General features: G+C 57.3%; 2 protein-coding genes across 2 annotated transcripts; one reads left to right on the forward strand and one right to left on the reverse strand.

Moving 5' to 3' along the window:
• Window positions 1–878: 878 nt before the first annotated feature.
• On the reverse strand, window positions 879–10,969 carry Cygb (cytoglobin). The gene is made up of 4 exons (XM_042702688.1): window positions 10,769–10,969; window positions 4,722–4,953; window positions 4,420–4,583; window positions 879–2,075 (listed from the first exon to the last, which is right to left on the reverse strand). Exons 1-4 carry the CDS (start codon window positions 10,909–10,911, stop codon window positions 2,042–2,044), a joined length of 573 nt encoding a protein of 190 aa, XP_042558622.1. The 5' UTR covers window positions 10,912–10,969; the 3' UTR covers window positions 879–2,041.
• Window positions 10,970–12,667: 1,698 nt separating this feature from the next.
• Prcd (photoreceptor disc component) lies at window positions 12,668–16,059 on the forward strand. Its single transcript, XM_042702570.1, has 3 exons — window positions 12,668–12,770; window positions 13,041–13,115; window positions 16,000–16,059. The coding sequence occupies exons 1-3, from the start codon at window positions 12,697–12,699 to the stop codon at window positions 16,019–16,021; spliced, it is 171 nt and encodes a 56-aa protein (XP_042558504.1). The 5' UTR covers window positions 12,668–12,696; the 3' UTR covers window positions 16,022–16,059.
• The last annotated feature ends 1,401 nt before the right edge of the window (window positions 16,060–17,460 follow it).

Genomic DNA, 17,460 nt, shown 5'->3' on the forward strand with positions numbered 1-17,460 from the left:
AGACTGGCTTTGAACTGCAGTCCTCAGATTTCTCTCAGCCTCCTGAGTAGCTAGGATTACAGGTATGAGCCACCAGCACCTAGCATGCTTTCCTTTTTTTTTTTTTATCGGTCATGGGACTTGAACTCTGGGCCTGGGTGCTGACCCTCAGCTCTTCATCTGACAAGAAGAGTGCTCTACCACTTGAGCCACAGTGCCACTTGTGGTTTTCTGGTGATTCATTCAAGATAAGAGTCTCACAGACTTTCCTGCCTGCACTGGCTTTGAACCTCGATCCTCAGATCTCAGCCTCCTGAGTAGCTAGGATTACAAGTGTGAGCCACCAGCGCCCAGTTTAGCCATTCTTTCTTTCTTCCTTTCTCTCTCCTTTTTCTTTTGCTAGTACCTGGGCACTGTTCCTTAGCTTTTTTGCTCAAGGTTGGCATTCTATCGCTTGCACTGTAACTTCATTTCTGGCTTTTGGGGTGTGTGTGTAGAGGGGTGTTAGTTGGAGATAAGAGTTTCACAGATTTTCCTGTCTAGGCTGGCTTCAAATCTCAACCCTCAGATTTCAGTGTTCTAAGCAGCTGAGATTACAGGCTTGAGCCTCCAGTGCCCAGCCGATTCCTTTCTTTTATCTAGGCTGGTGAGGAGGCAACTTCCAGAACAAAGTCCCAAAAGCGCTCTGACTTTTTAATCAGGACAGACTTTCCCCAGGCTCCTCTCGTTTGCAGCTTGTGTTCCTAGCTTACGTGTCAGGACTGCCACAGGAGTCTTCAGTCCCAAGGGAAAGATGGGTCCTGAGATGCTATGGCTCAGACACGGGTGACAGGGTCTCTCGTGGGGGAGTGGGGGGTGGGGTGCAGGTGGCGGGAGAGACATGGAATGACTGCTCGGGGACACGAAGACAGGTCTGTTTAATGACACGGCTGGGTCTGGTTACAAACATCCGAGACTACAAAAGGTGGACAGGAGGACCTTGGGAGGATGGGACAGGAGGGGATGCAGGCAAACTATCCTTCAGGACAATCACATGACCAAGGGCACACATGGGGGGAGGGGCCCAGGGAGGCGGATGGGTGGAGAGGAGGGGGGAGGGGGTGAGCCCCAGGCTCTGCACTTGGGCTGGTGCTGTCTGCCAGAGGGTCAGTGAACCTGGCATGTCAGCCTTCCCTACTGAGCCCCCCTCCCTGCCCGACACCCCCCCCCACGTGGCCACCCAGTGGGGAGCTGTGGGCCTCTGGGCCTGTCCTGGCCCTTTCTCTATTCTAGGACAAGTCCATGAGCCAAAGCTCTTTGGGGGAAGGGTAGGAATGCAAAATCATTTTTGCCCAGAGGTGGAAGGCAGGAATGAGGGGAATTGGTCTGAGTGGCTGGACTTGTCCCACAAGGCTGGGTCACCGCAGCTTTTCCCAGCCAGCCAGCCCAAGCCTCGGTGCTTGTCCCGCGTTCTTCTGAGCTGTCAGCGCAGAAGTGTAACCAGGCCTCCCCTCCCCCCACACCTCCCATCCCCCCACGGAGAGGGGCAGGCGAGGGTCCCAGGCCTGCAGATACACGTGATAGGTATAGATTTATATAGATATAGATATATAGGTATAGAGATTTCTATAGAGATCGTATATAGAATATATCTGTGGTGATGGTAGATGTGCGCTCAACTCTAGATGCTGAAGTGGAGACCTGCATGCTGGTGGCCAGAACAACACAACTGGGCTGATTCTTTCCCAGAGTGACTTAGACTTCGTCCCCGCTCCCTGCCAGCCGCTCAGCTTGGTCCCTCTCTAAACAGTGAATAGAAAAGCTAGGAGTGGCCCCTCTGCAGGGCGGGAGGGTGCCCCCCCCCCCCGCCCGCCAGCTGGGGTCCGCATCCAGGCAGCCAACATGGCCTCCCGGCAGCTGGGGGGGGGACTGAGGCCGGCCGTGGCGAAGGCCTCCTTCCAGGAAGACAAGTCGGGGTTCCTCCAGCTTCCTTGGCACCTCAAAATGGAGGGTCAAGGAGGGTCTTCAGAACTCAGCCTTCTGCTCAAGGTGCTGCCTTGGAAGGGGGGAGCTGGGAGGGGTCCTATGGCCCCGAGGAGGGCAGCGTGGTGGGGGGGCTGTGGACGAGATAGGAGATGGAGTCATAGGTTATGGGGGGTCTAGAGGGAGATCAAGCCCCCGCCTCCTGGGACATGGGGAGAGGGATCTTGGGGTGGTGAGGCAGGGTACCCCAGCACGATAGCAACCCATTTTCTCTTTTTTGGTGTGTGTGCCAGCCCTGGGACTTGATGTCAGAATCTGGGCGCTGTCCCTGAACCTTTTTTTGTTCTTGCTCAAAGCTGGTGCCCTACCACTTGAGCCACAGCTCTACTTCTGCCTTTTTCTGGTGGTTCATTGGAAATAAGAGTCTCATGGACTTTCTTGCCTGGGCTATCTTTAAACTGCGATCCTCACATCCCAACTTCGGAATAGTTAGGATTACAGGTGTGCGCCAAGGTGCCTGGACCACCATGCCTTTCTACCACAACTCACTGTGTGACCTCAGGCCGGCCTGCAGACCCCTGAGAGCCCAACCTCTGTTTCCCTAAAAGGTGGAGGCAGCCTCCTCGCCTGCCTGCGTGAGAGAAGCGAGGACACAAACTACAAGAGCATTTCGTACAAATCCTTTTCTGTTCCTTCAGGTCATGACCCTCCCTTGGCCACCCAGGGGGTTTCTGTGCAGCCCCTTTGTGGTTGCTTGCTGGCTGCCCTGTCCCCTACCCCACCGCCCCTCCACCCACACAGAGACACACACACCCTGAAGCCCAGACGTGGAGTAAACAGTGGCTTCTGGCCCATGCTACAGCCCTGATAAGAGAAGTTGGATGGGCCTTCTAGACAGCTCTGTAACACCAGCCCACCCGTGGGGCTCAAAGGGTTCCGGCAGTGGGGTGGGCCTGCAGGCCTGGGGAGGCCAGAGCTAAGGCCCAAGAATGGGGGTAGGCGGGGACAGGCCCGTGACAGGACAGTGCCCGGATGGAGGCAGCTAGACCCTGGCCCTCTCCTGGTCGCTGCCCATCTCTGTCCCATCCACCAGGGGCAGAAAGGCAGAGGGCGTGGTGGTGGTTTCCTGATGTTTGAGGTTTGGCGTGGTGATCTAAGTCCCTGAGGTCCAGCTGGGGCAGGAGAAGTCGGGGGTGAGGGGGGGCAGCAGCCATGTGTTTCTGATTCATTGGGGCTCGCCGGCCAGCTCTCCCCCAGAGTCCCTCTAGGCCCTTGTAAAACAGCCTTTTCTCGAAAAGCAGGAAGTCTTGTCTCCTAGCTGTAAACAAACTCATCACCGGGCAGACAAGCCTGCCTGGGGCGGGGGGGAGGGGTGGGAGGGAGGGGAAGGTACCCCTTCCCCAAATTCCCTTCCAAGGCCCTTTGGGGTGACAGCTGAAGGAGGCGCAGGTAGCCCCAGTTCTCCCAGTGCCTTCTTGTGGTAGGTAAAAGCCTTCCATTTGCTTCCTATCCATGCCTGCGTTGGGGACAGGCCAGGGCCCAGCTGTGCACATCTGGGGCTGGCCTGGCTGCAGCGGGCCCTGGGAACTCTGCTTTCCTGAGGGGGAGGGGGAGGGGGGGGCGGCAAGGAAGCAGTTCCACCAGTTGGGTCAGTGGCAGGAAGGCCGGCAGGCTTGGGGGACCTCCTTCACTGGGCCCACAAAGGGGGAGGGGGAGCCCTGGAAGAGCTGCCTCCCTCCCCTCTCCCCCCTCCCCCCGCGCCCCCAGGGAAGCTGCTGGGAATATTTCCCTACAATGTGCATCCCCAGCTGCTGGCTGACCCCTGCCTCCCATTCCCGCCTCGCCAGCTCCGTCCTTCCTCTTCCAGCCCTGCCTCCACCCTTGGGGGCGGGGGGGGGGGGCGAGTGCTCCCAGCTGCTGTGTCTGGGGGCCTGGTCACTGGGGCTGACCACCCTCCTAGAGCCCCGGGAGCTGGGAGTTGGCCTCAGGGCGGGGTGCAAAGGAACGCTCCCGCGGTAGCAGGCATGTGACACACGTGTACCTGATGCGTGCATGCGTGTACACATCCTCGTGCTCTCCCTGGCCTGTTGAGGCAGAGGGCGGCTAGGAACGGCCAGCCCTGGATGGCTGACCGCAGGCCCAGGGAGAGGGGCTGAGCTGACCTGGGCCATCTCAGAGCCTTCCTGCCCGGGAGGAGCCCTTTGAACCTGGGTGCTAGGAACCTCTAGGGCTCTCGGGCTGCTCTGTCTGGGGAGGAAGCAGCGGCTGGGGCCGGCGCTGGCCTCCAGTCCCACCGATCTGTGTTCCAGGCCTTCTCCTATGAACGCCTGGTTTTAAGGTTTCCAAAGTCAGCTAGTCTACCAGACGTTTTCCACCCTGATGGTCGGGGCCAGGGTCCCCAGAGAGGTGGGAGGCCTAGGGGGACAGGAAAGGAGACAACATGGGGGGCTTCCCAGCCCGCCCTCACCCCCTCCTCACGTGGCGGCGTTGGGGACCTGCTGTACCCAGCCCACTTCCTTGTAGGCGGCCGTCACGTGGCTGTAGATGAGGCCCCGCAGCTTGGTCCACGCTCCCTGCGTCTCAGGGGGGAAGTCGTTGGCGAACTCCTCGGCGATCACCTCTAGAATGACCCCAGAGAGGATCTGGGGCCAAGGGAGGAAGGAGGACTGAACGCCTGGACGCCCTACCTCCCTCGGTACCCCCCATCCCCACCCCAGGGGGGGACCCCTCGTTGTCCCATGACACCAACGGGCGGGGTGGTATGCTGGCCAGCTGCCTACCTTGAAGTAGACGGGCTCCACCTTGTGCTTGAGCGCGTGGGCCTTGCCGACCAGGGCCAGGACGGAGGACACCTTGTCAGGGTCGTGGAGATTCTCCACCACCGTGTTGAGGGCCCCCATGACCCGGCAGGCATGCTTCCGCAGCTGAGGGCTCCGCTCCATTTCCAGGGGCTCCTCCATGTGTTTGAACTGGCTGAAGTACTGCTTGGCAGAGGGGAAGTTCACAAAGAACCTGGCAGGAGAGAGGGGGGTGGGCACTGAAGAGGAGGGGCTGCCCAGGCCCCTCTGCAGCGGCCAGGACAGGGAAGCAGAAGCCAGCCTCGTCCTGATGATTTTTATTTTTTGCCAGTCCTGGGGCTTGAACTCAGGGCCTGAGCACTGAGCTTCCCTGAGCTTCTTTTGCTCAAGGCTTGAGCCACAGCGCCACTGTCGGCTTCTTCTGTGTATGTGGTACTGAGGAATCGAACCCAGGCCTCATGCATGCAAGGTGAGCGCTCTACCACTGAGCCACCTTCCCAGCCCACCTTGATTCTTTTTGCTGCTTTTCATCATCGTGCCCCCCAAGCCCAGACGCCTCCTCTGGCCATACTGCGGCGTCCAGCTGCGGACTCTGCGCCTCCTCCCAGGCCTCAGCCTGGTCTTGACTTGTCAGCCTTATACAACCTAGCAGGTTGGCTCCAGTCCCCACGGAGAGCACAAGAGCCTGGATTCTGGAATCATTGGTCAGTTGTTCAACTTGCGGTATTTTTTTTTTTTCCCTTACAGACAGGATCTTGCTCTGCTGTGCAGGCTGGCCTTGAACTCCTGGGCTCATTGAGTTCCTCCTGCAAACCAGGTGCTGGTTTCCTGCAATCCCAGCTATGCAGGAGACCAAGAGCTGAGGCTGGAGGAGTTAAGTCAGCCCGGCAGACATATCCAAAGTGCTGTAAGTGGAGGTATGGCTCAAGGGGTAGATTGCCAGCTTTGAATGAAAAAGCTTAGAGGGGCTGGGAAGGTGGCTCAGTGGTAGAGTGCTTGCCTTGCATGCATGAGGCCCTGGGTTCAATTCCTCAGCACTACATAAGCAGAAAAAAGACAGAAGTGGTGCTATGGCTCAAGTGGTAGAGCGCTAGCCTTGAGCTGAAGAGCTGAGGGACAGCGCCCAGGCCCAGAGTTCAAGGCCCTTGACTGGCAAAAAAAAAAAGAAAAGAAAAGAAAAGAAAAAGCTTAGAGCGAGAAGAAGGCGCTGGGTTCAAGCCTCAGGATGAGCATTTGAAAAAAAAAAATCCTCCTGCCTCAGTCTGGACTATAGGCATATAACACTGCACTTGATTAGTTATTCAGCCTAGCTGAGCCTCGATTCTCATTCATAAAAAGGGCACTGCTATTCTATCTCATAAGGGGCTGTGAGGACAGATGAGAAACAGTCCTGAATACAGTGTCCTCAGACATGCAGGCCTTAGTAAATCTCCCTTCCCTCCGCTCCCCTCCTTCTCTCCTCCCCCTATCTCTCTCTCTCTCCATCCTCCCCCACTTCTCTCCCTTTTGGCAGAACTGAGAATTAAACCCAGGGCCTTAAGTCGGCTAGGTAAGAAGCACTAAACCAGCCTCACCCCTAGCCCTTGCGTTTTGTTTTTGAAAGAAAGTCACATTACTTTTTGGCCCAGTTTGGACTCTTAACTTATGGTATGGTCCTCCTGCCTCTGTCTCCTGAGTAGTTGGGATCGCAGGCAAGCCCCACTACTCCCAACTTAAGTGAAGCCTTACTTAAAGTTAATGCTTTCCTAGGAGGTCAGGTGACCTAGCTAAGGTCACTCAGCCAGTGAAGAGAGGAAACAGAGGCTCGGGTCAGCCCCTCCTCTTCCAGCTCAGTTTCCTCAGCCTGCAGTAAACACTGGTTGATTTATTAAAGTTGCAATTGGTGCCAGGCACCAGTGGCTCACGCCTGTAATCCATAAACTCAGGAGGTTGAGATCTGGGGATCATGGTTTGAAGCCAGCCTAGGCAGAAAAGTCTCCATGAGGCTTTTTTTTTTTTTTTGGTCTGGTCGTGGGGCCTGAACTCTGGGCCTGGGCACTGACCCTTAGCTCTTCAGCTCAAGGCTAGCACTCTACCACTTGAGCCACAGCTCCACTTCCGGCTTTTTTCTTTTTGCTTATGTGGTGTTGAGGAACCCAGGGCCTCAGGCATGCAAGGCAAGCACTCTACCACTGAGCCACCTTCCCAGCCCCTCCAAGAGACTCTTATCTCCAAATAACTATTCAAAAACCAGAAGTGGCATTGTGGTAGAGCTCTAGCCTTGAGCAAAAAAAGAAGAGCTCAGGGACAGCACCCAGGGCCCTGAGTTCAAGACCCACAACTGACCAGAAAAAAAAAAAGTAAAAACCTATTTGACTTGGTGCTCAGGGCCTCTTACCCACGGTTCCACAGTCATTTCTCCAGTACCGCATCCACTTGACCCCTGCCCTGAGTCATCTCTGGTCCAGCCCACAAGCTGCCCTTACTGCTGGCCAGCCTTCCTCTCCATGGAGTGGAATGCCTCCCTGACTCACTCCCCAGGCAGACCTCCCCTCCCTGACTGGGCTGGCTGACCAGGACCACGGATGTCGCCTCAGGGCCTTTGGCGCCATCTACCAGGCCTTCCTGGCCTCCGCCCTCACAGTCTGCTGTGTGGGATGGTGACATCAGTACCTCCTCTCCCACAGGGACTGGACCCCGTGCAGACATGGTGGGACTCCAGCAAAGCCACCACATAATGGAGTGCCTGGGACCCGTCCTTCAGGTCTTGGGACTCCTCTGTCTGCCCTTTTCCCTCTGTCATAGCACACAGCTGGCAATCTGTGCCCTCAGCCAGGGCTCAAGTCTCAGCTGTGAGAGCTGGATGGGCACAGAGCAGGCATCTGGCTAGCATATGGCACGCTGGTTGCTTTTGGCTAGGCAAGGTTCAGACAACCAGGGTACGTGGCTCCATGCGGACACTCTGGTCTCCATGCGGACACTCTGGTCACCAGGTGGCAAACCAGAAGCACCCCTCCTGGAGGCTGGCTGCGACCATGGGCTCACTCCGGAGCCTCCTTGTCTGCAGAAGTTCCAGAGGAGCCTTAGGAAGGCTCCTACACTAATGGGCAAGGACAGAGGAAGTCTACTAATGTGCTGGATTCTTCGACAGAAGCATTGTATTGACAGACAAAATGGAAAAATCCAGTCTGGGTGTCAGTGAGCACCTCAGACTTTTTTTCTGGGGGGGGGGGCATTATAATTGCATTACAAATAATGATTTCTGAGCTGAGTGGATGTGTTTACAAAGTCCCTCCCTCCCTCCCTCCCTCCCTCCCTCCCTCCCTCTGTTCCCCACCCCCTCTTTCTCTCTATTGTCCTTAATTACCTCAACCCAGCCAGGCTCTGGTGGCTCACGCCTGTAATCCTACTCAGGAGGCTGAGATCTGAGGATCACAGTTCAAAGCCAGCCTGGGCAGGAAAGTCTATGAGACTTTTCCCTCCAATTAACCACCAAGAAGCTGGCTTGAGTGGTAGAGTGCTAGTCTTGAGGGGAAAAAAATTCAGGGACAGCACCCAGGCCCTGAGTTCAGACCCTAGTAATGGTGCACGCACGCGCGCACACACACACACACACACACACACACACACACAACTGTGTAGTCAGTTCTCTGTCCCACTTCACTACTGAGATCATTACAGGGACTCTCTGCTGAGCACTCAGTGTAAGGGCTCCTGAGGTTGGCACTGGGTCTCCATCTCACAGACTGATGCCCAACATTGCTCAAGTCATCACGAAGGAGCCAAGCTTTGATGGCTTCCCCCAGAGTCCCTGGAGAGACTGGTGGGCTGGGCCTTGGCACCTCGGGGAGGGGAGAGTCTGCTGCCTCAATACCCACAGCACCTTGCTGTGACTGAAGAAGACAGAGCCCCGCTTAGCCAGGGGAGCGGGCCCTGTCTGTTCCTCTCCAGCACCCTGGCTTCACTCTCCGGTCTCTGCTTCCTCCGGACCCTCCAGACGGGCCCCCACTGCCAGGGAGAAGCCTCGGCAGCCAGCCGTGGGGAGTTTCTCAGCTCCCAGAGGCATCTGGGTTTCCAAGAGCCTGAAATAGTCTTGTCTGAGTGTGAGGGGGAAGGTGTCAGCGTTACAACCAGGAGCGAGGGTGGGTGAGGGTCTGCCTCAGACTCCTCCCTGGCGGGGAGTAGCAGTGTGGGGTCTGCCTCAGCCCACACCAGCTTCTCCTTCACCACCACCTGGACTGCTAACTTCCCAAGGTGGAGGGTGGAGGTTCCCTGCCTCCTCTTTCTCAGCAGGTTGATAAGGGGGGTGGCCATGGTCACCTGGCCTGGTGAGCTTGCTGCGTGGGGGAAGATGGGAGGATGGGAGCTGGGATAAGTCTGGAACACACAGGAGCTGGGGGTCAGGGCTAATGAGTCCTGTTACCAGACAGGCCACAGGGCAGATGGCAGGAGAAAGAAGACAAGGAGTAGGAGCTGGCAGGGTGTGGCTGAGACAGGGTTGGCTCAGGTTGTCCTGGGCAGGCTCTGGTCAACACAGAGGTGGTGTTGGGGTGTCAACAAGCCAAAGGTGAGCGCCGCCGCTGCAATGCATTGATTAGTCTTGGTCTAAGCACTTGGAAGATTGCTAAATGCCTTCCCCCAGCCAGACCTCGTAACCCTTCGTGTTGGGAATGGACCACCAGAAGGAGATGGAGCAGCGAGAGGAAGGAAATAATGGGAAGAACTCAGACCCAAGAAGCAGCCTTCCCCGTGGGGGATTCATCCACTCCCCTCCCCTGATTCCTAGGCTCTCCCTCACTAGTAAAAGGTAAATCGCAAGGTCCTGTGGTGTTCCCCCCCCCCCCCACGGGATTCCCCCCCCATGCATGGGAGCCGAGGGCGGTGAGTGCCAGCATAGAGCAGTGCCTGGGCTCAGGACTGTGGGCTTGAGCAGCTGCCAAGTGCATCCTGAGCATCTCAGGCTTCGGGGGTCCCCAGTCCCCCTCTTAGCTCCCTGTCACCCCTTCCTCGGCAAGCCTCCCAAGAGAGCTTCTCGGTCTTTTCTATCAAATCTGTTTCTCAGTTGGAACCCCAACCTATCCATGTGGAGCTCAGTAGAGCCGGGGTTTGGGGGAGCAGAAGGGAGAGGGGGGAGAAAGAAGCCAGAGGCTGGGCCAGGACTAGAGACAGGCACACAGGAGCCCTCCTTCCACAGTGAGGGTGAACCCCATGCTTGCGCCCTAAGACCCCCCCACACCTGATCTGCCTCACATTTGCCAGCCTCCTCACATCTAGAACAGGGGGCTGAGGTAGTGAGCCCCAGACTCCCCTCCTGTACCCCACATCCGACGTGTGAGAAGAAAGTCTAGACTCGGTTTGTAGCAGTAGTTGGTCTCTAGCTGACTGGGGCTATGTGGGCATCCGGGGGACCTTGGGTGGGGTCCCCTTGGGGACCCTGATGCCCGACTGAACCTCAAGCCAGAGACAGTGCCGTTTCCTCCTTAGCCAGGGGGTCCCAGGACAAGGCCTTGTTTCCTGAAGTTTCTCTCCTTCCCAAGCACCAAACTCACCTGTGCGTCACCTGGTCTGCGGGCTGGCCGAAGGGGCAGTGGGAGAGCTGGACCTCACTCTCCTCCTGCCCTCTTCTCTCCTGCTCTTTGCTCATCAGCTAAGTTGGACTGGAGGGGAGAGGCTGCTCTTCTTTGATTCCTTTTTGGCGGTCTCAGTCCACCCTCCCCCCCCCACCCCAAAATGAGAGCCACCGGGGCTTGTAAAATGTGTGTGCGCCCGGCCTGGCCGGCTGGCTGGCTGAGGTCCTGGGGTCCCAAGCTGAGGCCAGGGAGGGGAGGGAGACGGCGGGGGGAGAGTGTCTTCCTGCAGCTGCGTTCTAGTTCCCGGTGAGCCCCCAAGCCCTGAGCCTGGAAGGGGTGAGCCCGACGCGCGCGCCTGCTTCCCGTGCCCCACGACCCGGCCCCCGATCGCAGCTGGAGAGGCGGCGCCAGAGCTCGGGTCCGAGCCGAGCCCGCCGTCCCCGCGCCGGGCCCGGCCCGCCGGGCCGGGGCGACACCTACCTCACCAGGATGGCCACCCCCACGTCCTCGCAGTTGGCATAGAGCCGGGCCCACGTCGCCTGCACCGCCTTCCTCTCCGCCTCGGACAGCTCCTCGCCGCGCTCCCTGCGCTCGATCTCCATCTCGCCGGGCACTTTCGCCATGAGCGTCTCCAAGCCCGGCCCGGCCCGGCCCGGCCCGGCTCGGCTCGGCTCGGAGGGGCGCGGGGAGCCGGGGCGCGGGGCGCGGGGCCGGCTGCGTGCGCGGACGGCGGGCGAGGGGCCGAGCGCGGGAGGCAGGGAGGGAAGGAGCGCGTGTGCGCGCCGGGTGTGTGAGTGAGTGTGTGTGTGTGTGCGCGCGTGTGCGTGCGCAAGGGTATATGTGCGGAGGGGGTGGGCGGGGGCCGCGCGCCAGAGGCGGGGATGCGGTCGGTCGGAGGAATGTTCAAGAAATAAATAAATAAACGCGCCCGGAGCCCCCCGCGCGGCGTGGGCGGGGCGATCCTGGCAAGGTGAAGGCGGGGCGGGGCGACGCGCGGCCGGGGTGGGCGTGGTCCCGGAGGTGGGCGTGGCCCCGCTGGGTGGGCGTGGCCCGCCGCGCGCGCGGGGCTCCGGGAGGCGGGGGGTCTCCGGCGCGCTCTCGCTCTCGCGGCCGGGCCCCCTCCACCCCCGCTCGGCTCGGTCGGTGCGCCCCTGCGCACGGCGGGGGAACGGACTCAAAGTCCCGCACTCCCGGGGAAAGGGGGCGAAGCCCATCCGGCTGCGGAGCCAGCAGCCGCTGAGGGGGAGACACAGGATGGTGGGGGACATCTCAGGCACCGTCCAAGTCTCCATCCGCTCGGTCTCGGAGCCCCAGGGCCCCCCGCTCTGGTGCCGATTGCAGGCCCGCAGACTCTGACACCGCGCCGATAGGGCGCCCCCGGCTCCCTCCCCTCCCCCGGGCCCCTCGGGGCCCCTCGCCCGCCGCCGCTGCCCAGGCCTCGCCCGAGGGGAGCAGCGGGAACCTGCGCGGGCCCCGTGGCCAGCCCGGGCCTCTGGTGCTTGCTGCGATGCGGGTGAGGGAAGTCCGAGCGTGGGCCTTCCGTGGGTCTTGGGGTGACCGGGTCCAGCCCCACCATCACGGCCCTGCCGTGCTTCCTCTGACTCTCATCATCCCCCACGGCGGGTGGAGAGACTTCCCCAAGCACAGGGCCCCAGAGTCCACCCGGAGACAAGCAGAAGTCTCCTTTCTGTTGCTTTTTTGTCTCAAATGTTATGTCTTACAACGTCAGGATGTATGCGTACAGTGGTCTAGTATATAATTTATCAGTTTATCATTTATATATAAATTACATAACGTGGTTATATAAGATATAATTTATAATTCATCTCTATTCTGTGAGCGCACTTAAATGCTGCCTTTTCTCTCTCTTTGCCAAAAACGGAGTCTAATCAGAAAAGTTCAGAGAGGGATGTCCAGAAGGTAGAATGGAGCCAGCTTTTCACTTTCTGGCTTTGTCTGTAGGCTTCATCCTCCACTGCTTCCCCCTTTTACTCCCCTTTCCTCTCGCCACCACGGCTGACAGCCTCAGGTGCCCTCAGAACACCAGTAATTTCAGACACTCTGATTCCTGCCTCGAGTTCCACCTTACTTGCTATTCCTGCTCTGCAGGTGCTCTTGGCGGCCCCTAGGCCACGGTAGGCCTATCTCTGGCTCAGCTGTCTTGTCTGGGAGCCCTAGAGCAGGAGGCCCAGGCGCTATCAGAGATCAGATCCTCATTTCAAGTCTTAACCTCACCGCTAGAGGGGAGATTTTGGGTTCCTGAGGCTAATCAGTCTCTACAAGGTCAGGGCTGCTGACCCCACTAATCATCTTGAGCCTCCTAATCCATCCCTGAGGCTTGAGAGCTGGCAGGGGCCATCTCCTAGCCCCTCTGCAGGCCGGGCCTGAGGGGATGGGGCAGCTCAACCATGTGTACCACCCTCTTCCTGCTCAGCACCTTGGCCATGCTCTGGCGCCGCCGATTTGCCAACCGGGTCGAACCGTGAGAAACTGCCTGTGCTATGGATCGGGAATTGGGGGGGGGGGGGGAATCAGGCTGGGCATGAAGATGGGCAAGCTGAAGATGGGTAGGGGCTGACTGGACCCTGGCTGGGCTGGTGGTTGAAGGAAAACCTGAGAGGTTCACTCTCAGAGTGTGTGTGTGGGGGGGGGCACTAGACGGCAGCCTCCAGGCTCCACACTTCATGTGGCTCTACCCTGGGAGGACTCAGCCCTGCCCACAGCTCTTCCCACCTGCTCTTTCCTTCCACAGAGAGCCCAGCCGAGCGGATGGAGCAGTTATGGGCAGTAGCGCGGATACAGACCTCCAGTCCTCTTCCTTGGGCAGGTGACGGAGGAGAGAGAGTCAGGGGTGGGGGGAGGAAGCTGTTGCTCTGTGTGTGTGTGTGTGTGTGTGTGTGTGGTCCAATACATGTGTGCAGTGCACCATATCCAGGCCCTCAGCCTAGTCACCCTGTTCATTGTGTAGCATCAGGCCAGGTATGTTTTCACCAGGTAGCCCCCTCCTCTGGCCCAGAGCTCTGCTTCTCTGAGTGTGAGTGTGGGGTGGTCCCCAGGAGGTCCTCCCGTGGGAAAGTGCGGAGGAGCGCAGAGAGGGAGGAGGTAGAAGCTGCTCTGTTGCTGTGCATTCCTGTCCTTGTCCTTCCCTCCCCCTCTGCCTACCTCTGTCCCCGCCTGCCTGGGCTCCGCTGTCTGAACCTTCAGCCCGATTCGCTGTCCAGTCCCCAATAGGAGGCGCAGGAGGTGCATGACATCACTGGCGCTGAGTGCCATTGGCTAAGCAGCCCCTACGGGCAGGACACTGTCTCCAGTGGCCACAAAGTTAACTCTTCCCTGGGCCGAAGCTATGTGGCCTTTGGGGACAAACTTGTGGCCATTTCTACATGGCCTTGGCTAGCCAGTGCCCTTTGATAACAGGGGATCCCAGGCCCCTTTTACAAAGCATTGGAAAAAAAAGTCAACCAGTGTCTGTTAAGTTTCCTATGTATGAGGTATTCTTAGCCAGGTGCTGGTGGTTCACACCTGTAATCCTACAGAAGCCTGAGATCTGAGGATCTCAGTTCAAAGCCACTCCTGGCAGGGAAAGTCTTTGAGACTTAGCTCCAATTAATCACAAGAAAGAATGAAGAGGACCAGAAGTGGAAGTGTGCTTAAGTTGTAGAGCACCAGCCTTGAATGAATAAACTAAGAGACAGCGCCCAGTCTCCAAGTTCAAGTCCAAATTCTCTCACTGTTTCTGTGTCTCTGTCTCTCCCTCTCTCTCCTCCTCCCCCCTCTTCCCCCCCTCCCTCTCTCACACACACACACATTCTGTGTGTGTGGTCCCTCCTAGCATGGAAGACCTGTCTGAAGAGCAATTCTGTCATTCTTAGAGAAACGAAGTAAGAGATTCTGTGGAGTCTACCAGCTCCAGGGCACACACTCGAGGGAGGCTGCCCCCCCCGCACCCCCCCCCCCCCCGTTGTGCTCAGGTGGCTGGCCTGTCAGTACCAATGCCTGTGACCCTCTGTGTCTGCAATGAGTCCCTTGGATTCATACAAACTGGTCACAGAAAGAACTTGAGTTCATCTCTGTCTCAGTCCTGGGATTCTCCCAGATGCAAACTATCAGAAGACCCAATAGGAAGCCCTGGGAACGTGTGGGAGACGGAGGTGTTTCTGTGACTCTTCCCTCCTTCCTAATGCCACCAGGAGCTAAGCTGGCCACAGGCGTGCCTGATGACCGCTCTGAGCAGGCTGGCACCTGAGAATATCTCCACTGGGCCTTTCCAGTAGGAGACTGTCCCATGACCACAGGTCTTCACTATTGTTTGGTTGCCAGATTTTAAACCCCAGTCCCCCACCCCCTTGGGGTTTTGTGGGGGGGGGGTGGATGTGAGGTTTTTTTGAACTCAGGCCCTGGGTAGTGTCACTGAGTGACTTTTGCTCAAGGCCAGCGCTTTACCACTTTGAGCCACAGCACCATTTCTGGTTTTCTGGTGGTTAACTGGAGAGGAGTCTGGACTTTCCTGCCCAGGCTGGCTTTGAACCATGATCCTCAGATCTCAGTCTCTTGAGTACCGAGGGTTATAGGCATGAGGTTACAGCCCCTGGTGCCTGGCCCAGCTCCCCCTTTTATGAGAGACTTTGGACAACTTCTGTAGCCATTTTATCTTTTTTTTTTTTTTTTCTACTGTTAAGTTTTTGGCAGTACAGAGGTTTGAACTCAGGGCCATGTACACTCCCTTGCCTTCTTCACAACGGGCGTTCTACCCCTCAAGCCATTCCTCTAGCCCTGCTTTTAGCTGGTTATTTTGGAGACAGAGTTTCCTGGACTCTGAACCTGGATCCCCAAATCTCAACCTCCTGAGTAGTTAGGATTATAGACATGAATCACTGGCTCTGAGTCCCATTTTGTTTCTTGCGGACTGGGGTTTGTAACCAAGTGGCCTTGAGGTTCGGAGGGAGACACAGAGTAGCTGCTTACTTATTTTATGCTTGGTTAGTGCTTTCTTTTCCCCGTCTCTCACTTTGAATTCTCAGCCACCTCAGAGGTTTGGCAGGGTATGTGCTCTTCAGTCACTTGTTAGGAGTTGAGAAAACTAAGGAACAGGGCAATTTTTAAAATTTTTATTTATGTTGGTCGCGGGGCTTGAACTCTGGGCCTGGGCGCTGTCCCTCAGCTCTTCAGCTCAAGGCCAGTGCTCTACCACTCGGGCCATAGCACCACTTCTGGTTTTCTGAGTGGTTTATTGGAGGTAAGGGTTTCATGGACATTCCTGCCAGGGCTGGTTTTGAACTGTGATCCTCAGATCTCCTGAGTAGCCGGGATGACAGACATGAGCCACCGGTGCCTAGCGGAACAGGACAATTTAATGTGAGGTCCCCTAACTTCTAGGTAGCCAAACTCTTCTACATAAAATTCGGTAACCCTCCATGGCAGGAGAGGAAAGCCCGATTGAGGCACCATCTGCCAGGCCTGGCTTGATGTAGCTCAGCCAGAAGGAAGCAGTTGTCTGTTCCTGCAAAAATTGGTTTGACAGAGAGGGTCAGAGTACAGATGGGCAGCTGCCACAGAGGGCTGGCTGGGTGGCACAGGGTGAGATGTTTGCTCTCCAACCCACAGTCACGAATTCTAATGGTTTCTTACATGATCCTAAAGCGTGAGGAGGAAGAAGACAGCAGAAATACAGGACGTTCCATCCTCTAATTCCAGTGCTTTCCTCTATCTAGGGAAAAAGAGCCTTTGAAGTAAGTCCGCAGCTCTTCAGGAGGGGCTCAACTCCAGGACCTAGGATTGGCTGGTATGGGCAGGTAGGGCAGGGCCAGAAGCCCCAGAGGGCAGAGGGCAGGGCTGGGGGGGGGCACAGAAGAAATAGGCAAGGCCCAGGCCTGGGCATGGGGGAGAGATTAGGCCTTCAGCTCTTGTGGTCAGGGCGGAGGCTGAGTCTGAGACTGGACTCATTCATTGGGCTCCTGTCTTAAGCTTCCTACAGTCTAGGCCACGGGGCAAAGTGTGGTCCTGACACACTTTCGAGACTTGGGCATGAGGTGGTGGTTGTGCTGGGGCAGTGCTGGAGATGCTAAGGGGGAGCTTTGATGTCCCATTTTTTTTTCTTTGGTCAGTTGTGGGGCCTGAACTCTGGGCCTGAGCGCTGTCCCACTTGAGCCATGGCGCCACTTCTGGCCTTTTCTGCTTATGTGGTGCTGAGGAATCGAACCCAGGGCCTCATGCATGCAAGGCAAGAGCTCTACTACTGAGCCACCTTCCCATTTTTGGAACACGGGAGCAAGTGCCATCTGTTTTGGCTTTGTTTCAGCTCAAGTCCTGCTTCGACGCCCAGGAGGACATCCCAGGGCCGGAAGCAGCAGCCAGAAGAATGGGAGAAGCCGTAGTTGAGAAGGTAGGGGCTTTCCCTTCAGCCTCAGGATGGGCCCTGGCTGTGGGGTTCCTGAGCAAAGCCTGGCTAGGGCGAACAGGAAGAGCAGGAGTGCTCAGCTCAGTGCTCCTGGGCTTCTTCCCCACAGTCCTGTGCCGCCTCTGAGGGACTGCAGAACTACAGGAGGTACACAGAGAGGCTTAACTCCAGGCTTAACTCCAGGGCAGCCCAGCAGACTCCTGGTCAAGGACACCAATTGGTTTCCATTCGTTCTGGAATTCAGTCTTTCCCTGTAACCCATGGAGACTGGTAATATGCACATTTCATTTTATTCTTGTGTCTGTGTGCTGGTACTCAGGACCTGGGCATTGTCCCTTTCCTTTGTCGCTTAAGGCTGGTGCCACAGCTTCACTTCTGGCTTTTTGGTGGTTAACTGGAGAAGTGTGTCTCACAGACTTTTCCTGCCCAGGCTGGCTTTGCAGGTTGATCCTCAGATCCTAGCCTCCTGAGTGAGCCAGCTAGGATTTACAGGCACAAGCCACTTCTACCTGGCCATATTCCCCACATCCCAGGAATGAGAAAGCAGATAGGCTAGACGGACCTAGCTCTGAAGTGGGGAGCCCAAGGCTCACCCTGTGGCTCTACAGCCTAGCCCAACTTGCAATGGCAGGATGAAAAAGGGCTTCTATGGACCCAGCCCCCTGTGCTAGCTAGCTCCGGAACTATCCTGTGTCCTCTGGGCCTGTGCTGGTGTTTGCACTCTGTTCTTTTTTGTTGTTGGTTGTGGGGCTTGAACTCTGGGCCTGGGCGCTGT

This window comes from Dipodomys spectabilis, unplaced genomic scaffold (assembly GCF_019054845.1).
Source record: "Dipodomys spectabilis isolate Male_0828 unplaced genomic scaffold, ASM1905484v1 ptg000329l, whole genome shotgun sequence".
Taxonomy (NCBI): domain Eukaryota; kingdom Metazoa; phylum Chordata; class Mammalia; order Rodentia; family Heteromyidae; genus Dipodomys; species Dipodomys spectabilis.